The sequence below is a fragment of the Callospermophilus lateralis genome, chromosome 11 (assembly GCF_048772815.1).
Source record: "Callospermophilus lateralis isolate mCalLat2 chromosome 11, mCalLat2.hap1, whole genome shotgun sequence".
NCBI classification, from domain to species: Eukaryota; Metazoa; Chordata; class Mammalia; order Rodentia; family Sciuridae; genus Callospermophilus; species Callospermophilus lateralis.
The window spans coordinates 33226228-33249105 of record NC_135315.1 but is presented as its reverse complement, the minus strand read 5'-3'; the positions used below and the strand labels follow the sequence as shown (position 1 = coordinate 33249105).

At 43.5% G+C, this 22878-nt stretch overlaps 1 protein-coding gene across 1 annotated transcript in view; it reads right to left on the bottom strand.

The window, feature by feature from the left end:
- Positions 1–219: 219 nt before the first annotated feature.
- The window catches only part of Ypel2 (yippee like 2), a 34688-nt gene continuing 12029 nt past the window's right edge, over positions 220–22878 (bottom strand). Inside the window, exons 2-4 of the mRNA XM_076870341.1 lie at positions 5376–5419; positions 4309–4417; positions 220–725 (exon numbers count right to left, since the gene is read on the bottom strand). Of these exons, the coding sequence (XP_076726456.1) occupies positions 636–725; positions 4309–4417; positions 5376–5419 (243 nt within the window). The 3' untranslated portion in view covers positions 220–635. The remainder of the gene's footprint in view (positions 726–4308; positions 4418–5375; positions 5420–22878) is intronic.

Below are 22878 nucleotides of genomic sequence, written 5' to 3'. Positions count from 1 at the left end.
GCCCTGTCAGCTAGAATTAGGGCCACTGCTTGTGCTCATTTGCTATCCTGGCACACGTGGTGTCAGGTACAGAAGCTTCTGATCAGAGATATTGCAGCCATGAGGTATATTTTTTTCTCTTTGTCCTTTTAGACAGTTTGATTATTTCAAGCCTAAGTTACCAGATCTCCAGGAGCAGTGCAATTTTGTTCCTACCTCCACCCTCCCACCCTCTGCCCATTCCCAGGACCCTTGGGATTCCCCCTTTTCCCTCTTCCTAACGCCCACGTGCCATGTCACTGCTCTCCTGACAAGAGGCCATCAGGCAGCTCTTGCATGGGCCCTGGGGCCCTTTCCAAGGTGGGCCGCCGCCATGTGGTCAAGGATCTGTTCCTTTTGTTGTTTTTGTTTTCAGCCAACACTAGAACAGAGAGAGAAGCCAGGATCAACTCACAAACAGATACAAAGCAAAGAGACAGAGAGACGGCAATTTAGAGGCCGGTCACCAGAAAGATGGCGTCAGTGTGGGAGGATGCCCCAGATGGGAAGGCCCCTAAATGGATGGAACCAAGTGTTCAGTCACTCTCTCACGCTTGGGTAGAATGTTCAGTTAGATGGCATTCACATGGACACTGGGTTGGGTAGATGGTGTCAGATCAGTCCCAGCCATTGTCCTTGATCATGTGTGCTAGTTCAATGATGTATTTGCCTTCTTTATATTTCTGGCTGCTTTCAAAAGCATGTTCCTATGAAACAGAGAAAGAGAAAAGAAATTCAATGACCAACAGGTAACTTTTATGGCATACAAGCAGAGGCGTTGCCAACAACAGGCATCAGAACGACTGAGGTCCCATCCAGGCTTCACCCAGACCCACTGAGAAACTTGTCACCACTCAAGCATTCTGTCTCCTGCACTCAACAGCAGAACTGAGGCAACACTGGGACTTCCTCAGTATTATGAAATAATTTCATCAGGATCTTTGCATTTTTAAGTCTTTACTCAAGTGTCACTATCTCAGAAAGATCTTTCCCAGCTGTTCTACTCAAAATCCCAACTAAATTTCACCCCTGCACTCCCTCTCCCCTCCCCAAATTAGTTTTTGCCCATAGTATTTATCATTTTCCAACATACATTATAATCTGTAGTTCTGTTTTATTATCTGTCTCCCTTGGTGATAATATAAACTTCATGGATGGCAGACATGTTCATGTTTTATTTCATTGCTGTGTCCCCTAGACAGCTGCGAGGCACCTATCAAATCTTTAATAAATAATTGCTAGGGCTGGAGTTGCAGCTCAGCAATAGAGTGCTTGCCTAGCACAAGTGAACACTAGGTTCAATCCTCAGCACCACATAACAATAAATAAAATAAAAGTATTGTGTCCATCTACAACTAAAAAATAAATAAAATAATTGCAGAATGAATAAGTATACATTCAATGAAGGTAAAAGAGTGACAGTATTCCTATGAAGAAAAAGAAAAAGGGCCGAAGAGGTAGCTCAGTGGTAGAGTGTTTGTCTAGCATGCAGGAGGCCCTGGGTTTAATCCCCAGTAGCACAAAAAAATAAATATATAATCTCAGAGGAACTTGATGCCAACCAGATCTATCCACAAAGTTTCCATGTCATTTCTGCTAGTTTCTAGGAACTCAGGAAAGTCTGGTTATAATTTTAAGCTGAACTTATTAACCTTAGAGAAAAGACAGGAAGAGAAACCAGGTACTATGAGGCCAAACAGGTCTCTCGGCCTTATTTCCTTGTTCTTGCTGTTTCCCTGTCAGATAAGTCAAGCATGTTTTTCCTTCACTGACTTTCTCCAGGGAGACAGGAGCTGTATAAATGCAAGGCTGAAGAACCTGGCAGCCCTCAAGCCCTAGCCAACTGCTAGGTCTCCAGAGGGAAACCTCAACACCTGGCAAGTTACTTTCTAAATTTACAATACTTTGGGCACTCCCAATTAATAAGCCCCACAGAAAACAGTCCCGCACAGGTTCAGGATAAATGGTTATTTTATTTTCAGTAACAGACATCTAAGAACATCCTGGTGTATTATCTGAGAACACTGCTCCCTAGAGCTGACACATGACTAAGGTCAAGGTGCAGAAGAGGCAACATCAGCTGTTCCTCTATGGCCCTGGAATTAAGAAACTAAAGCCTACGTGGTGGGTTCCTGCAGATCTGCATGAACAGTACCATAGACTTTTGGGTTTCAGACCAAGAGTTTGAACTCAATCTCTTATTGAGAGGAATCATTCACAAAATAGAAGGAGAGGAAGCAAGAGAGAATAGTTATAGGCTCAGCAGCAATTTCCCTCACACTTCATTATACCCCTGTGCCGTGTGTGTGTGTGTGTGTGTGTGTGTGTGTGTGTGTATGTGTGTTTGTGTGTACGTGCACAGGGGCATGCACACTTACACACAATAGAGGAAGTGGTTTGGAAATAGATATATTGTTCCACAATAAAAGAGTTCAGGTGGAGGAAAAAGAAAAGAAAAAACAAAATGAAAATTCAATTGCCCTGACCCACAAAGGCACTTGCAAAATATAAGGACTAGAGTCTACAAAATCACCAACGACTCCACCTTCAGAAGAATCACTTAACCCCTTGACTTTCTATTCAGTCACAATTGGGGATAATCACAAGATTATTTTGAGGGTCAAAATATTTTAATAAAAACCAGAACTGTGCATGCCCCCACCACCACTCACTCAGAGGGATGGGTGATGGTGAAAGGGGCAAAATGGCCAAGGCCAATTTCTCCCACAATGAACAACAAGCAGCGCCTAAACCATGTTGTCATCACAAAACATACTGTCTGGAGTTTTTCTTCCTAGCGCTGAACATTTCCAAGGAGATGCAAAAAAACTGAATCTGAAAGCAGTTCTGCCAAATGCTGCTGTAGACTCCACCTGTGGAATTTTCTTTTTAAATCACTTGCACATTTTCAAGTGTTATTTAAATGGAATTATACATGTGTGTCTGGCATCTATTGCTCATACTATTTTATTTATTTCCCCCAATAAATTTTTTATTTTTCAAGTCATATTAGTTTCATAGCTAAATTGAGCAGCAAGTATAGATATTTCCCATATACCCTCCTACCATGTCCCAGACACCCCCACTATTACAAACCCACATCAGAGTGTTCCACTTGTTACCACTGGTGAATCTACAGCATTCACCCTGCAGTAGCTTTGATTATTCCCTTGGGCTCCTTCCCAAACCAATAGTAGGTCATAAGCCACATGACAAGATGGGGAATTTGAGACATTTTACATAGAATAAATTGCCCTCCCAATGACAGAAAGACCAATTTTTCAATATCCTCAAAATGACAGGGCAAAACAAAAAGTACTGTGGTATACATGTAAGTACCAATGCTGGCAGAAAAAGATCTGCCAATAACAACAATGTAAGCTTATCTTCACTAACATAAGCTACATGCCAAGTGATGACCTAAGTATTTTACAAAAGCATTATTCTATTCAAAGCATTAAAAACTCTATGGGTAAGGAGAATGAAATAGCTGCCTAAGGACACACAGACAAATAAATAAGTGATAGAGCCCAAATCTGAACCTGACTCTAGCTACCTAAATGGTACTTAGCCACCACTCAGAGGGACAGTGGGGCTGTGTTTACGGTTGTTGGTGACCCCAGTACATGTTAGAATACCTAGTCCCCAGGGTCTTTAAAGTAACAGATCCCTGTCCTCCTCTTACCCTGACAAAGGAATTTGCACTCTTCCTAGGTCCCAAAGGGAACTTAATTTTCTATGTTGAAAGAATGAATTGTGCATCTGGGAGAGTCCAGCCATAACTATATCCACAGGGGACTTGTGGATAATATTTGATGATGCCCAGCACATGACCTAGGACCTCAGCAATCTTCTCAGAGCATTTATACTTCTTCAAAGTACAGTGATTTAAGAGCTCGATAGTCAGACAACTCAATGGATTCCTTTCCTGTTTTGGCCATTTGATGGTTGGATAACCTTGGACATACTATTAACCTTCCTCAGCCTCAGTACCCCAATCAGAAAATAGAGATAAAGTAAATATATTCATCTGTCAGGAAATGTTATATGCTGTTAATATTATTAAGTCTACAAGGGTGTGTGTGAGTGTGAGTGAACAGGTGTAACAATGAATTGGAAGTGGAATGAGTATTGTAGATAGATGACGGCACCAGGTACTGCTCAGCTTCCTGTCCTGGTCAAGGATATTTCCACAAGGCCACAGGAAGCAAAAGAAAGAAGCATTCTTCTAACGTGAGACCCTGTGCTAATCTCTTCATAGGCCCCTCAAGCAGACTCCACTGTACTTACATATTTCCAGCCCAGAGTGGTTTTGCAGTTTTCACAGTAAATGTCTGCAACTGCATGTAGTCCTGTTAGCAACACTCGCTCTTCTGCAGGCCCACAGCCCACATTAACTCTATGCCAAAGGAGAGAACGAGAGAACAGGTAGTTAGTCACATGTAGTACATCATTCATTGTTCAGGCTGAACTTCCAGCAAAAATCCAACCAGACACGGGAAGTCAACACTAAGAACCTCATTTAAAACTTAAGAACATCCCTCTAAAGGTAGCCACACAGAAATATCTCAGTTGCAATGAATTCCAGACCTCCAAGACTTGATTCACTGGGTCTACTAAGATAGTTCTGATTGAAACTTTGCTTAGGATTTAATTTTTCTAACAAATCCTTTTAATCTCATGACTTAAATGGAGGAAATCCAAGCCATGGGCACAGGTCCTCAAAGTTTACTGAGGAGTAAATGAAGCCAAACATGCCACACAGTCTTGTCCTTATCATAACAATGAATCCTGAACATTGCACATACTACTCCTTCACAGAGCACCTATTTGAAACTGAATGCCTTAGATTTCCATTTTACAGTTCAAAAGGCTATGTAAGCTTCACCTTCCTTTCCCAGGAAGATGTTATAAATCACACATCCAGAGATGACTATGGGCTGTGTACGCTGTGTCACAGCCTCTAGTAGAGGCTAGAGGATCTTCCCTAACTCAGCCTTTCCTCCATCTTCAGCAGATCCTGGTGGAGATCTTTTTCACCCTCTCTCCCCACAGTGACAAATCTCACATCTGGCTATGAGACTTCCATGTTGAAGCTCCCTCAGAAACTCCTCAGCTTCTTCCCTATGGGATTACTAGGGGCACTGTGGCGAACAGAGTATTTTCAGCCAGAGATGTTGGAAAAAAAGAAAAAGAAAGAAAGAAATATCCCCAAAGGTTACTGACTGTTGTAAGAGTAACACTCCACAGGGTTTTTGTTACAGAAGTCAGGGTCCACTGTTGAATTGTTGAGAGTTGCTCTTCCCATCCCTCAAAATTTGCACCAAACAATGGATGCACCATTCAGAGACACTCACACTGAGTTAAAGAGGTATGCTCGTCCTTGACTTCCTTGGAACGACTGAAATACAAGAAAACAAGTGGATGGTTAGATATCCATTTCACCCACCCATTTGGATAACTAACCCCAAATCATAACAAACAAAGCCTTCCAGGATTGACACAGAAGGGAACAGTAAGCCAGCTCACAGACTAGCTGGCAGATGGCATGAGGAGGGGGAAGAAGGCCACATTTGCACTATTTCACCAGCTTAGGTGAGAAGATGGGGGGCAGGGCATACCAAACCCCACTATGTCACTAAAAACTGCTTCCCTACTGAAGTTGCCTGAGATAATTAATCCGTTTGAGATAATTAATCCATATTCACTTCTCCCGGTGCTACTTGATTTCAGCCATCTGTGCTGGCCACAGTTTTCCCACACTGGCTGGGACATGGAAAACAGTAAGAGGCACCTTTCTTTGTTCTCTTGGTCCCTTTCCTACTGTAGGCAGCAAAGAACAAACAAACCATTTATCACTCATCTTGCCCTTCTGTGGATCCTAACTGCCACAACAGCCACCATCCTCCTAAATGGGATCAAGGAAGCTCCCCTTCTGAGGTGTCAGCAACTTGATCTCTACAGCACAGAAATGCTTACTAGGCAGTAATCCCATCTTAGCCTCTAGCTTCTTTCTTCCGGCTGGGTAGCGGTGAGGGGAAAGGACAAACAGGAGCCAGAGCTTGCCATGCAACCTGACATCTACTCACATAAGCCCTGTCCATGTTTTCCTCCTCTGGTTACACTGAGATGTCTAGCTGACATGAGCCAGCCATGTTCTGCATTGCTGTCTGCATTTTTAATGTGGTATGAAAATTGTAACCTGAATTTAACATCCAAGCCTGCTCTGAAAACCACTTTAAAACCAACAACTCTAAAAACAAACAAACAAACAAACAAACAAACAAACAAGAGACTCTGAAGAAATCTGGAGGTGACTAGTTAATAGATGACTAGAGGGTAAAAGCACCAGACAGGGCACACGATCACTACGCATGAATCAGTCATTTGTCAGATGTGCAGGATGGCAGAGACTGGAGCTGCTCGCCACCAAGTAAGGCAAAACTCTTTACTTGGGCAAAAACTGCCTCTAAAGCAGCTGGAGTGTTGGTTGCCTCCAACAGTCAAAGGCATGCCAGGTACAGCTTCAAGGAGGAAGCAGATGTTCCGCAGCTGCTGCCCAGACCTGCACCAATTCTCTCCTTTTTGGGATCTTGAAACATCCCTGGGGAACATAAGAACTCCTAGGCACATAAGAGGAACATAAGACCTCCTAGGCACAACTGAGAAGCTCCGGGTATCACAGCCTTAAAACATGAATCCTAGAGGCCCATGCCAAATATTTCGATAGACAATGTCCCATTGACATTAGATGGGTTGTAGATGGATACAATACCTTTATTTTATTTATTTATCTTTATGTGGTACTGAGGATTGAACCCAGGGCCTCACCTGTGCTAGGCAAGCGCTCTACCACTGAGCTACAACCCCAGCCCTAACACAGGCCTAGATTTGGACAAACTGTTTGGTCAACCTTGGAGCACAGACACCCCAGGGTTTCAAGGGCAGCCAAAGCTTCAATATCTGGCTCCATCCACTCCTCTGGTCTCTGTTCTTGCTACTTTCCTTTGCTCTAGTCAACACAAGCCACATGTGGTGGTTGCATTTCACCAACTTTGCCCATGGATGATGGTCCCTTTGATGGGAAAGCTCTCCCACCTGATCTCTTCTAAGCCTCAGCTCAGCTCCTCTTTTGTAAGGTTTTCCAACCTCCCTAGGAAGAAGCACCATTGACACTCATGTTCTGGACCCCTCTTGTTCCCCGTGTTTTCCTGTTTTTTCAGCATTTAATATCCTGGATTTAAATTGTCTATTTAACTCCCTCACAAGATTGTAGGCTTCCTGAAGGTCTGAGCCATGTTTCCAATCTTTCTGAACCCTTAACACATATGCAAATCTGGCATGCAATAGGCATTTAATATTTTTATTAAAAACTGTATCAAGGTCTGAAGTATAATAAACTACATATTTAAAGAATACATTGAACACTTCTGGTTCTGATATCTGCACATACCTGTGATATCACCATAATCCATAGTAAGATTATGGGTTATCCATCACACTCAAACATTCCCATTCCAGCCTCCCCTTTCCTCTACTTCTCCTTCCCAGTTGGGACACACAGGCAACCACTGCTTTCAATCACTCATTTGTAGGTTCTAGAATGTCATATAAATGAAATCATAGAGTGTGTAGTATTGTTTTTTTTAAATCAGGTTCTTTCACTCAGTACAATTCCTTTAAGATTCATCCAGGTTTTCTATAAATCAATAGTTCATCCCCTTTTTATTGTTGAACAGCATTCCATTCTATGGATATACCAGAGTTTATTTTTGGTTTGATTATTTAATGTAAGATTTTGACATCAGAGTCTCCTTCCAGCTCCAAAATTATATTCTTTTATGAATTCATGGTTCTAAATTATATGTAATCATGTTCACTATCCTCTAAAACACATTTGCTAAGACTTTCAAGTTCACCACTAGGAAAAAGGTGGCTACAGGAAAACAAATCCTAGAAGAAAACAGACAGTAAAATGACATGAAGCAACAGGGGTACTCCATCCATGACCGGAAAGGACCCTAAAGAACATATTCACTTATTTCTCAAACACTCACAGATCCTCTGCTGCCCACTAGAATGCAGTGGGGAATGCAGGGAGAGGCAACACTGAGATTTTCCAGGGCATCAGTATCCCCAGAAGGTTTGTAAGATGATTCTCCAGAGCAAGGAGAAAATACTAGAATTTTTATCTATTTGTATCTACAAAATTAAGTTTCACTAAGCAGTTACAACAAGGAGGACTGAGGGTGTGGCTCAGTGGTAGAACATGAATAAAACCCTGGGTTCAATCCCCTGCACCACCAAAAAAACTATACATATTGCCACTGGTGCCTTCTCTGGTCTGTACATCCAGGAATCAAAAAGGAAAGATGACAGTGGCACTCTTCTTCTGCCTTTGCTTTTAAAAAGCACATTGTGAATATTGCTTTTTCTCTGCTTTATTATGTCAGTAATGAATCTGATCTGATAAAAAGAGCCTTAAATAGCAGGATCTTTGCAATTTTTAGAATGGGACAGAGCACCACAGAGGTTCACCTACAGCAAAGTACCTGAAGCTTGTGCTCTGTAGCAAACTTGCATTTGTCAAAGTTTTCATTTCTTAATAATTTTTGTGACTTAAAAAGCAATTATGTAAAATCACTATTTAAACAAAAGAAGCATTAAAAATGATTTATAATTGTTGACCTTTCTATTATAATTATATATACAAATTCATTCAGTTTTTCTTTTATGTTTATACAACTTACTAACTGGCCTGGGGCTGTGGCTCAGTGGCAGAGCGCTTGCCTTGCACATGTGAGGCACTGGGTTGGATCCTCACCACCCCATAAAAATAAACAAATATATCATGTCCATCTTTAACTAAAAAATCAAAAATTAAAAAAAAATTTTAAAAACTTACTAATTACCTGGAAGAGTTACTTAACCTCTCTCAGTACATATCACATAGTATTTACATATGGAATTGATAGGTAGGTTTGTATGTATTAGAGTATGTACTCAAGCCTTTTACTGATAGGCTGCTGCCCTGGGGATCCAGTTGGCTTCAGGGCACAGCCTGGGAGTGACTTTCTCTGGCCTGACACAGATTAGAATTCCTAGAGAGAGAGAAGGGGTGAGGGGAGGGTGCATGGCAGAAGAAAAAGGCCGGCCAGGCCCAGAGGCGCCTCGCAGGCAGGGGCACTACAGTTCCTCCAGGCCTGTTCTACGAGAGCTTACTGGCAGGGGCCCACACTCTGCCAAGGGTGCTGAACCCAGTCGTGGCTGTTGTGTGGCAGCAAGACCTCCTCAAGTACCCACCAAGAGGCAGTGTTCACAAACCTCTTTTCCTGAGCCTGGCACTCAGAACCAGCTGAGTGCTTTCTGAGGCAGAGCTCTGGAAGCTCCTCCACCAAGGCTTCCACCCTGGGGCCCCTGCCAAGTCGACATTTATGATGGGAAAAACAGCCACTGAGAACAACAGGCATCTTGCAAACAGACACAGACAACAGTCCCTGCGGGGCCACTGTATCCTGTGGGGCCCAGCCCAGGCTGGCGCAACCTGGCACAGGCTGGTGCTCCCTTGAGTGAGGGTGGTACTGAAGGTGGGAAGACTGAAAGGAAGTTAAGGAAGCAATTAGAATGAAGCAAACAGAATTTCAGACCGGGAGATGCCAAACAGACTGTCAGACACGTTTGTTTGCTGTCATTACTGCCAGGCAACAAGGCGGTTCTTTCCCATGTTGTGTATCAACCGAGGCTGGTGTGCAGGCCTCCAGGAAAGGCTTTCTGCTTTGTTTTTTAAAACCACACAAAACTTTTCTTCTGTCCTTTAAAGAAGTGGTTCCAGGCCCAGCCCTTCCAGCGAGCTCAAAGGAACGGAAAGGGCTTAGAGTTTCCTGTTTAGTAGCCAAAACCACCAATTTCTGGACCCTTTGAATGTCTGGAAGGCAGCGGCTCCCTTTCAAAGAAGGAGAACCATTGAAAAGTGAATACTTTTGGTGGGAGGCAGCGACAGAGAAGCATGTGGGTTCCTGCCCCTTTGTAATAGGTGCAGGTCCTCACCTTGCTGTCCTGCTCACTTGGTCAGACTCCTCACAGCACAGAGGACAAGAACACAGCCCCTCCGCTCATGAGGAAAAGCCAACCACACTCAGCTTATCATGCGCTCAGGAGGTGCACAGGGAGATGAGGGAAGCAGAGGTCCACCTGCCTCACCTGCTATGATATCTGGAGGCTAGATGACCCCTTGCGTCTTTGTACAGGGTATAAGGATCTTGTCTTGGCATCAAAAAAGTCAGGTTCAAATCTTGGCTTTGCAACTTTAACTTACTAGCTACTGAACTTTGGAAGAGTTATTTAATCTTTCTCAGCTTCCGCATGTTTTGCATCTATAAATGGAAACCATGCCTTTTTCATAGGGTTGTAAAGCACAATAAGTAAAACAAGGTGCACAGTAAACAGGTTCCCATCTCTCCTTTTCAGGAACCTGGAAAAGAGATGAGAAGGATGACCCTTAACTTATTCGGTCCTTCAAACTTCGTTTCTTTGGGGACTCTGATCTTGCTCCTTCTCCTATAATGCCAAAAGGTAAAGCTTCCTCTCTTTGCATCTCAAGTGTCTGAGAGAGAGAGAGAGAGAGAGAGAGAGAGAGAGAGAGAGAGAGGGGAACAAAGCTCCTTATTGATACTTTCCATTTACGATATTCTGTGAATCCACCCCTGGAAAAGCACTTGGCACTTGCTTCTCTAACCTATCATTCTTCTACATGGCATTAATTTCCTGGGCTTCAAAGAGTCAGGCTGCCAGGGTTTGAATCTTGGTTTAGCCATATACCAGCTATATTACTAATGAGCAAGCCAAATAGTTTCTCTGGGCCTCTCAATTTCCTAATGTGCAAAAATGGGCACACTAGGATAGTATTCTCATTCATACCGAATTTGTTTAAAAAAAAAAAAAAAAGATAACTATATTGGGCCAGGTGTGATGGCACATGCCTGTAATCCCAACTACTCAGGAGGCTAAAGCAGGAAGACTGCATGTCTAAGGACAGTCTGGGCAACTTAGTGAAACCCTGTCTCAAAATAAAAAGCAAAAGGGTGTAGCTCAGTGGTAGAACACCTCTGGGTTTAATCCCCAGTATTGCAAAAAGAAAAGGGGGAAAAATGATATAATGTAAAGTTGAGGGGTTTTTTTAAATTAAGATATAATTTACATTATCAATATTATATATATATATATATATACTTTTTTAGATGTTGATGGACCTTTATTTTATTCATTCATTTATATGCAGTGGTGAGAATTGAACCCAGGGCCTCACACATGCTAGGCAAGTGCTCTACCACTGAGCCACAACCCCAGCCCATCAATATTCTTTTAATGTATTCAATTCAGTAGATCCAAGGTTGTGCAACCATTACCCCTAATTCCAGAACATTTTCATTCTCCAAAAAGAAATCTTCCACCATTAGCAGTCACCCTCTATTTCCCTTGTTTCCATCTTCTGCAACCACAAATCTACTTTCTGTCTCTACAGATTCGTACAAGGCACCATACAGTTTTAATGGATGGTTACAATTGATCTCCTCCTAAGCACTTTTTAGCATCTAGTGGGAAGGTAGCAGAAGTGTTTAGGAGGATTTGTAGGTCCTTGACCTGGGGTGTTGGCTGCCACCCCCAATTCAACAGATCTAACATTTTGCAAGCAAGAGTCAGATCAGTCTTTTTTTAATTCTTTCTCATTCTTTTCTGACTATGGTTAGGCCTGTGAGGTTTTTTAGGGTCAATTCCAAAGGGTTGAAACCCAAGCAAAATAGCACTGGATTCTGCTTGGATTTTACCCTTGAGGAAACATATGGAGAAAGTGAGAAGAGTGATAATAAAGAACAATGATGAAGACTTCCAGAATTAGAACATGAGTGCAATTTTAAGAAACTGACTGCTTAGCTAAGAGGAAAGAAGACTAAAGGGGATTTCTTCCATCTTTTCTACAATAAGAACAAGAGGAAATGGGCTTAGGTGGAATAAAAGAGACCGGTTAATTAAAAGGAAGAATTTCCTGACTGTGATTTCCACACTGGGACATAGGTCACTAGGAAAAAAGACAGGGATAAAATAAAGCCATTTGTATGTGTTAATGACTTGCCAAAAGCTTTCACATACCTATCTAGTAAAAAGCCATGTGTGCTGCGAGAGGGAGAAAGATGACTTTCCTAAGGCCCTCTTCCCATGTCTTTTGGGCTATGGTAGGTCTCCATTTACCCTCACATTCCCTAAACAGATGGAGGGAGGGGCAGAGAAGGGGCTGGCTCTAAAGGAGGAAATATCTGCTGTGTGGAGTCATAAAATTCCAAGGGCATGGGAGCATTCATGATGCCTAGAATTGCAAAAATAAAAGATGGTAAGGGGACCTGGGTGTCACATTTTATTGCTGAACAGGGGAGATTCTGAGACCCAAGCCACTGAACAATCAGACCCTTCAATATACATTCCCACTGCCTACACAAACCGCCCACCTTCAGGCCTGGGCCTAGGGAATGGGAAAGACCCTTCAAAGCTTGCTCCCCGGTGGTATCCTGTCTGCCTGATGTCCATGAGAAAGGCAGCTTTAGAGTCTTGGAGGCCTTGGACCTGTAGCCTTTACAAGCTATGTAACTTGGGCAAGTCACTTCATCTTTCTGAGACCTCAGGGCCCTGTGTACAAATGGGAAAAACAATGCCTCTTCCACGATGCCCTACTCCAGAGGGATGTCATGGAGATTGAGTGAGTGTGCGTATATTAAGCAGGGCCTGGCTCATAAAAGGCATTTAATAAATGTTTGTTTCTTTTCACACATTCACAGGCTTTCATGGTGACAAATGGGAGCACTGCAAGGTCTGGAGGGCAGGATAAGCCTCTCTAGTCTGTGGCAGCAGGTTAGGATGGTAGATGCTAATGGAAACCTGGGGCCAGAGGGAAAACAGATGCTGCCGGCTGTCTAAATCCTGCATCCCCTCCACCCTCTCCACAGGAGTGAGGCCTAGAAAACATGCATTCTTCAGGAGTGAAGAGTGGAGAAGACCCATAATCAGACAACCCCATTCTCTGCAGAACAAAGGCTGACATGTCAGTCTCACTAGGTCTGCTTGGGGAGGCTGGCTCCCCAGTTAGAAACTGGGGGTGGTGGGATTAGGAGGTAAGAGCACTCAGCCCTTCAGAGCTGGGCTCTTTGCAGTTCAAATAGAGAACTAAAATTTTAAAAAAGGCTTTCCTATCGGAGCTCAAATTCTCTCAAAGCTGTCAGGCCTTTGAAAACAATTCAAAGTTGCTATTATTCAAAAGACAATGCAAATTAATATGCCTGGGAACACAAATTCCAATTTCCTGATTTATATTTTGGTATAGTACTCCTGATTCCAAAGCTATCGGTGTGTTGGCAAATAAAAATATCCATATGCTATAAAGGATATCTATGGAGTCAGCGGGTAAAACCTACAGACCCCCAAAGTAATAAGTCCTTCCTTGCAACCAGTCAAAGAAAAAAGGGCAGGGAAGGCTATCTTTCATGGCTGCAGCCTGTACTATGGAAGGAACTGCTTTCTAAATATTGGCAAACAAGCAATCACTACAGTGAAAATGGAGATGAGACTGAGGTGACTCTTTAAAATAGACTGTTAATTGTAAAAAGACAAGAATAATGGCTCACCCTGATATGGGGCATTTAACTGTGCACCAAATAGGATTCAAACTGCAATTCAGAGCAAAAGTTGTTTAATCTCAAGAACTCAAACCAGAAGGTTCAATCGCCTTCCCTATTTTGCAGATGAAGAAAGTAAAACAAAGAAGTTAGGAAACATGCAGGTCCAGAGAGTCTCACTCCAAAGTCCAGGGGAAAATGAAGATGGGGTAACAAGGGTGTTGTCCAAGCAACTTCCTTAAAAGGACAGTGCGCAACAGAATTAGACTAAAATGGTCACAAATATGTCAGAATGTGCAAAGCACTTTCACATATATTAATGATTTCACCTCCAAAACAAGAGAAGAAAGTGAAGCCCAGAGCTATTAAAGTCAGTTCCCAGTTTTATACAACTCGTAAGTCAAGGTCAGAACCTATACCTAAGGCTTTCAACTTTCAAGTCCCAAGTTTTTTCTAGAGGGTATTCACTTGGAAAAATCTGTCTCTTTAATGAAGAAGGATGGATCAATCTGTCAGTACTGATGAAAATCTCGTAGGTCATTCAAATTCCTCTTCTCTGATTCCATATTTACTTAGCAACTGTCTAAATTTAATTCTCTCACTCCAGTGGGTTTACCTTCAAGGAAGATAACACAGAGGTTGAGCTTTCGGGATTATGTGCTCCGCTGTAAATCAATAAATTAGAATTCTGGCTTACCAATTAGCTTCCTGTGAGTTGGGTTACAATGAATCACTTCATCAGAGCTTGGTCATTTTTGAGTGAATGGAAAAAAACTTAATTTGGAGACCTTCAATGTTTAAGACTGAGGATCACCAAGAGAATGTCCCAGACTAAAAATAGCTTTTCCAGCTCACTGCCACACAAATGAATGAATGGTTCTTATTTCACAACTTTCAAAGAAAAAAAATCAAAACCTAAGAAGCCCCTTGAAATTTCTTCTTTCTTTGGCACCTGGACTTCATGGTGAACAATAATTAGAAGAAAAATATTTAGAGAACTAGAAAGTTTAACGATTTTTTTTTTTTTTTTTTTTTTTTTGGTGGGGGAGGTGGGTACCAGGAATTGAACTCAGGGGCACTCAACCACAGAGCCATATCCCCAGCCCTATTGGGTTGCTTAGCACCTCGCTTTTGCTGAGGCTGGTTTTGAACTCGTGGTCCTCCTGCCTCAGCTTCCTGAGCCACCAAGCCTGGCTTAAAAATGTTTAAGTAACCACAATCTGAGGGAATATCATACAGTGAACTGCAATTGGGGTATAGAGTTGAGGATCTTAAAGTGTATATATGACTTTATCCAGCTTCAAATTCATAGACTCACAGACTATTGGGATTTGCAGGACTCCTAAAGATTAATCACTCACCTGAAGCATGGTTCCTGTCCTCATTTCTATCAAACTCTTCTATTAATACCTTCAGGGATAGAAAACTCACTACCTCCTGGGGAAGACCGTTCTATTGCCAATCATCCTGATGCTGCCAAATTCCTTACATGAGCTGAGTTCTGTCTCCATGGAGCTCCCTGAAATCTTCCACCTTTAGATCCTTTTGCCCTATTAACTATTTGGGTCATAGATTAAAAAGTTCTTGCCCATACCAAGATTTCCTTCTATGGACTCAACTTCTCCTATTCAGTAGCTTGGTATAATGAAAGAATTAAGTACAGTCGTGCACCACACAACAGGATTTTGGGTCAGCAATGGACCATAAATATGCAATGGGGGTCCCATAACATCACATCACCTAGTGATTCATAGCCATCTAGGTTCTATGCAAGTACAGTACAATTACCTGGGAGCATATTTCTCAGAATGTATCGCCATTAAAGTTCTGTGAACTAGATTCAATCCCTAGTTCTTAAATTTTCTCTGCCATGTGTTCCTGGTTCTCATCACCACTCAGGTATCAAATTTCTCATCTGTGAAATGGGATGACATTATCTACTTCCCTTCTACTAGTCCCTTCTAATTTTCTGCATGTGCCTTGGTTTTGCATCTCCCTGACCATGTTCACCACCATCGTCTATGTCTTATTTTTCATTTCATACTACAAGGTGTTCTCCAGATGTTCTTAACATCTCTTTCCTATAAATGCAAACCAAAGCACAAGGCCTTACTGACAACAATTAATTGAGCTTCAGGTTGCACTTACAAAGGAAAGTAGGTTGACTGATGTGTTCTTCTCTGCATGGCACAGTTGTCCAGCTTTCCTCTGATGAGCACATTAGCATACATCCACCTTTAACCTCTGTGTACATATATCCTCAGGACCATGTTTAAGAGTGGTGAGATGAGGTAGTTAGGAAGGAAGAGACCACCCTGCTTAAAAGGGGTCATGGTAGTTAAGAGTCATGGAGAGACTGAAAAAGAGCATGTAAATATCAGAAAGACTTGAGGATAGGGTGCTTAACAGGGTGCAAAAATTGGGCAGTGTTGATTCCTGGTCTTCCCTCTACAAATGGAACATAACCAGATAAGAATAACCAGCCTACCCAATCCCACCCCTGCCAGGCAAGGCTAGATAATCTGCTCCAACTATCCTTGGGCAGATCCCTGACGCTCTGAACTGGGATTGTGTCATCTGTGAAATGAGGGGGTTGAGTATTACAAGGGTGAACATTCTGTGAGTCCACATTCTCAAGAGAATAACGCCTCACACATAAAATGAATGTTTTTGACTCAGAGTTACAGCTCTTCTCTCATGTTTTTAAATTTCCTGTTTATATGTGTAAAAAGCAGGTCTTTTCTGTTCACTGGCTGATCCATCTTATCTGATGATTCCTTAAGATTCTTATCCTCTCCGAGCTACTTAGAAGACTGATACAGGGGGATCAAATTTGAGGCCAGCCTGGGTAACTTAGTGAGACCATGTCTCAAAAAAGTCAGGGGTCAGGAATGGGGATGTAGCTCAGAGGCAGAGTGACACTAGATTTAATACCTAGCTGCAACAAGAAAAAAGCAAGCAAGCAAGCAAGAAAGGGAGGGAGGAAGAGAGGGAGGGAAAAAGGAAAGGAAAGGAAGGTGTGGTCACACAAACAAATATTGGGACTCCATGATTAGAAAGCAACCAATATTTAATGCACAGACATATCCCAAGATTTGCTGGTACCACAGAGGATGTAGTTATCTGATACTATTCTGATCTACTAACATCTATTTTCTAATTAGTATACCTAGACATAATATCTATTTGATAATAGTCTCCCCTAGGAAGAGATGGGAATACAGACAGGCTACACTGGTCCAAATGAATTTTCATGAAATAATAAAACAAATAATGTTATCTTGTACGTTCTATAGTTTGATGGCCTCAGGGCACTGTCCTAAGCACTCTTTCCTTTTGCTTCTCCCAACAACCCAGGGGGATACACAGGTAATATTATCTGCATTTTAAAGGTTAGGAAAGTCAGGAATGGACCAAGTAGAAGCATTCCCAGAACCCAAATCTCACAAACCCCTGCTACTTTTAGCCATCTGCCTACTTTGCTGTGTGAGCACTGTCTATTGTATACACATCTAAACTCAGGGCATTCTTCTCCCTACCCTATCCCATAATCTTCTTTTCTGGTGGGGGTGGAGAGGAGGTGGGATCCTTAACAGAAGGGCAGCACATTTGAAAGCAGAACTTGTTAGTTTTTAAACAAGGACCAGCCAGTTGGACCACAGAGTGGGTGTTCCCATGCAAATTCCAGCACTTTCATGTTGCTCCGTGAAAGGAGCCCAGCCTGGACAGCAAGCCACGGCTTTTTTGCAGTCAGCTAAAGAGTCTTTGATTAGGTCTAGAGAAGGACTCAATTAGCATCATGGAAACACAGAGCAGATTGCAGAAAGGAAAGGTCAGCCGCAAGCCCTAGCATTTGCTATCAGCCATCTGCCAAGCAGGAAGTGCTACTCAGATCTATTTTTAATCATCTTCCCTAGCTAGGGCTCCTGGGAGAATGCAGAGGCCAGTGTTATACCAAGACAAACATTTAATTGCTACCTTTCTGTACACATTTTAAAATAGTCTCTGGATAGTCAGGACCAACTTACACATGGAAGCCCAGTTCTTGGATTCTGTCACTCTGGCACGCACCCACAGTGTCATCTTTGGAAGCCATGGTTGGAGATTACACCTTGGGGAAACAATCTGAGACAGTCTGGAATATCAGTCAACTCCACAGACCTTGATAAGCCCTATAACTAGGTTCCATGTATGAGCCTTGGTTGTAAGTGACAGGGAAGAAGAAGTGGAGTTTAGGTTTGGAGTATATGGTAATTCCCCCAAAGAAGCAGGACTGGAGAGAGTGCTCTGTGCAAGCCTCCTCTTCACTCTCATTTTGATTTACCCACATTTATCACTTCAGAAAGGTAAATTAAAACCAGTTCATCTGGGCAATAACTTCATTTATTACTCAATACGTGGAATGGCTACAGAAAGGGGAGAGGTTTCATCTCAATTCCCAAGAACCCAGCCTGTGCTGGGGCTGGCCCATCCAAGGACAGGAACATTTTGTCCACTGGCTCCTTCCCTCTCCCGCCTAGCAGTGTTCAGGCCTCAGTTCAACCCAGCCCAAGGAAAGAAACATTTCTGAGAGGTCTGAACTGGAGTCTGGCATGGCCGGGGCAGATTATATAGCAACAGAGCCTGGCTCAGGCAGCCCCTGCGTTCTCCCAGCCCACACATCAAACAGAGTTTCCTTGTCTCTTGACACTTACAAACTTTCAGCCTCCAATTTCCACCCTAAGGTAAAGCCTAAGCATATGTACCACTGGGCCCCAGCCAAGCCAAGTTCCATCTGCCAGTAAAGGCCTGGGGCCAGGCAGCAGGCCAGCATCCAGGCCTGCCCCACCCAGCCCAACACTGGGGAGCTACAGGGCTCACTGTGCCCGCTGACAAGGGGGTCTGCTTGGGGCTTTGCCCATATCTCCACTTCCCTCCTGTGAGGAGCTAATCTGTCAGTGAGCAGCCAGTGGGAAAGCTAAGCTGAAAGGGCACCTTGGCTGTGGGATCTCTGCCTGAGGATGTGAAATAGGAGACTGGGTATTTGGGGCAACTTAACACCAGTCCGCGCCTGGCCAGAGGGCCGGGAGGAAGGGACTGAATAGGCAGGTATGCGCTTCAAACAAGGCTAACCCCCTTTAGTGGAGGGCAGGAATCCCTCCCACCAGTGCTGTGAACTCTACTCTAGTGAGCTGGGGCACACTTGTCCCTGGGGGCTAGACTTAATAAATAAGGGCCAGTGCACAGGGTCATTCCCCCTGACCCAGTTGGACCACGGTTTATTGAGGGCTTCTAAACACTGCTGACATCTGAGTTCCTCTTCTTGTCTGGTTCCAGGAGAGAAGGGAGTTAATCAGCAAACAGCTTAGGAAAGGACAACACCCCCTCCCTGCTGAGGATCACCTGTGCTCCTGTTCCCCTCTTTCTTGTTTGCCAGAGCACCACGGGCCAGAAAAACCTATTTTAAAACACACAAAAACGCAGAAGAAATCTGGGGTGCCACGCTAGGTCTGAGTGTAAAGCCCCAGCAACAGAAGGCTTCCTGGAGATTTCAAAGCCAGGCAGAGAGCCTGAGAAGGACCAAGAGAAGGGCCTGGGCTGAGTTCCGTGGCTAATTCAGAGCAAGAAATAGGCTGCGTGACAGAGCACTGAAGGGCACGGGCATTGGGGTCAGGCCCGATTTCTGCTTCTTCCATTGACTAGCTGGGACTCCCTGGTCAACTCAAACCATCCAAGCCTCACTTTCCTCATCTGAATATGGGAACAATGGTGGTCCACCTCTCTCTGTGGTGGTATGAGACAAAGATGTGATTCATATCAAAAGTGTCCAGCACACTGCTTGCCTGGCTTTAGTAAATAGTGAAAGGATGACTATTTACCATCATTTGAAGGCCTCCAAAGAACGGTTTCTGCTTTTAAACAAATGCCAGTCAAAACCACGCTTTGGGGCCTCTAGGGAGCTACCATGAGTGGAAAGGGAGGGCTAGATGGCAGATAGTAGGCAGTGGGGACAGCATATGTAGGAATCATCCAAGTACTAACATCATTGGTTCTAGAATATTAGTACAGTTGCATCTGAATGGGGAAGGGAGGGAAGCTCCTTAAAATAGATCCCCAGTAGGGCTGGGACTAGAGTAAGAGGAGCCCAAGAGCTAGCTTTAAGAACTTTAAGGCAAACTTTAAGAAGGCACCCTGCAGTGCTGACCCTGTTCTTGTACAGCCTGAGAGCAGGTGCTGCCTTAAGCCTTGTGTCCTAACTGACTTGCTTCCATTGGCCAGACACGGCCCTGACTGGACACACTCAAACTTACTGAATAGGAATCTCTGGGGGGTAGGACCTAGAGAGCTGTCTTTCTGGTATACTGTCAGATTTGGGACTCACTGCCCAGGAATCCCCATTTTCTGATGCCAATTTCAACTACCCTCATGTAAGCCCTAAATGAAGACTATAGAAGCTACTTATTTCCCCCTTCACTTGCCCTGTCCCAAGCCTTAGGGTCATACTCCAAACACCCGAATTCTGCAATTCATCCTTCCTTAAAAATAACAGAAAAACTAAAGTGCTGAACGTGTGGCACACAGTGGTAGAATGCTCACAGGAGGTGCAAGCCTTGGGTTCTATCTCCAGCACTGTAAAAAACAAATAAGTAATTGAAAAAACTCGTAAGTATAGGGCTGCAATTGCCAGCTTTCAGTAATTCAGAGAGCCTCACTCAAGAAGCCAGAGAACAAGCCAGACATAGTGGCACACTCCGGCAATCCCAGTGACTTGAAAGGCTGAGGCAGGACAATCTCAGGTTCAAAGCTGTCCTCAGCAACTTAGCAAGACCCTGTGTCAAAATAAATAAATAAGGGGCTGGGATTGTTGCTCAGCGGTAGAGCGCTCGCCTAGCACGGGCAGGACACGGGTTCAATCCTCAGCACCACATAAAAATAAAGGCATTGTATTGTGTCCATCAACACCAAAATATATATATATTAAAAAATGATAAATAATTAAATAAGAGCTGGAAATATAGCTCAGCAGTAAAGCATTTCTGGGCCACCCCCACTGCCCCAAAACAATGCCACAGAAGTCAGGCCCTGTAAACCTCCAGGTCTCAGGGACCCTATAAATGCCCTCCTCAAAGTTAAGACTGCTTTGTAGTTTGACAATGATTTACCTGCTTGCTAGTTAGCTGATGACATCACCAGGGAGAGACCAAACTTAGTTAATTTATAAAGTCATAGCTCATTATTGATGCTCAGTAACTGCCACAAATATCAACATTCTTAGTCACACAAAGTTCTAGGACGTGTGGTTTATAGAATCTTAGCATGAAGCTGATTTTCCAAAACAGGTCATGTTATATTCTCCTCAATTTCAGTCAAATTCTATCACTCCCTTGCTTCCAACCTTTTAGTGGCTCTCCACTGCACATCAATTCATTCCTGTCTCCTTAGTTTGGCCTCTGCACCCTGAGTGATGCATCTCTGCTGACCTCCAGCTTCCCTCAAACACACCCTTCTCCATCTGTCTTACCAGTGGTTTCCTGGCTTCATCTCCTCTGTTCTATCTCTATTTAGATTTAACTCCTCTTTTCTTGTTCACTTAGTAAACATCCATCCTGCATCCTGAATGAGCACCCATTTATAGCCTGTGCTTCACCGTATTTTAGTATAATTTACCTATTAGCCCACCCCACTAGCATTTTGTTGTATCCATCTCTTTATCCTCAGGGCCTCATAGAATAGTATTCAGTATATGAGCAGAGAGATTAAATGACTTGTCCAACACTACGCTAAAAATTTAGTGCAAAACCAGGCCTGGTTTAGGGCTTACATGAGGGTTGTTGAAATTGGCATCAGAAAATGGGGATTCCTGGGCAGTGAATCCCAAATCTGACAGTATACCAGAAAGACAGCTCTCTAGATCCTACCCCTAGAGAGGTAGCTTGACCCCTCCTCACTCAGGGCTTTAAAGATGGTGCACTGACTCTCATCAGCAGGGCCTCACATTGTTTTCCCATTAGAGTGATGAGACTGTAGGAAAGTATGTGCACTGTCTGGCTTGGTCACCCTGAAACCTATGGTAGGAACCTGTGCGTGCTAAATGGCTGAGGCTGAAGTCTGGCCTGTGGAATGGAATTTTCTATGTAGCTAATTGACACCAGAGTGTCAATTAACAGGGTGCCTCAACCCCTACACTATCCATACCAAATGTAGCCATCCTGGTGATTTAAGATTACTCTTGAAATCACACAAGCCCATTTCTCCATTTCACAATAGACATTTCAACCATGGAGCCTAGGAGTTAACAGGGTTTGTAAACCCAGCAAATAAGTCCAGGGCCAGACTGGGCCTCTCACCTGTTTTGTAAATAAAAGTTTTACTGGAGCAAAGCCATGCTCATTTGTTTACCTGTTCTCTGTGGCTGCAGGGCTTGGAGTTGAGACTATATGTCTAGCAAAGCCTAAAATTATTTACTATCTGACCTTTATGTAAAAAGTTTTGCCAATCATTGGATCTAGAGCAAATAATGGGGAATCAAGTCTCCAAACTGGGCCCTCCCTTCTAGCAAGGGACTGGCTGCCCCTATTCTGGAAGCTAGTGGACCAACTGGCTTTTGAATGAAGTCATTTCTTTTTTTAGCACTGGTTACAGGCCTGGGATCCAGGAAGAGATTTTTGCCTGTAAGAGACAGAAAGGGGACCAAAATGCCTCACACATGGACTGGTACCTAATAGTGCTCAATAAATGTTTATTGAATAAATGAACAAAGGTATGGGAAGTCCGCCAGTCTGGTTCCTGAACAAAAGAAAAAAATCCATCCTCCCTCCTGTCAGTTTCAAGGTGACCAGTCACACAGGTGGCTGGCAGCAGCCTGGTGGCCTAGATGTGTCAGGCCTTATCTTATCCGCTTTCCTCCTTCCTCCTGTACTTACCCAGGACCTACCCCCACAGTGCCCAGGGCAGACTGGCCTGTTGTTTTTATAGAGAAGGAGACAGACAGGGAGGAGCTTTCCTCCCCCACAGATATATTTTGCTTTTCTTTCTCTTGCTGAGGGGAGGATGGAGAAATATGGGGACTTGGAGTTTGAGGGAACTCCATGAAGTCTGGTTTCACTCGCTTCCTCTCCCTGGGTGTCCTGGGTGAACTTGTCTGAGACGAACCCTCCTGTCATATGGCACATTTGGCACCTAAAGGGAAGAAGCCAGCTGTGGGTGAAGCTGGGCGGCT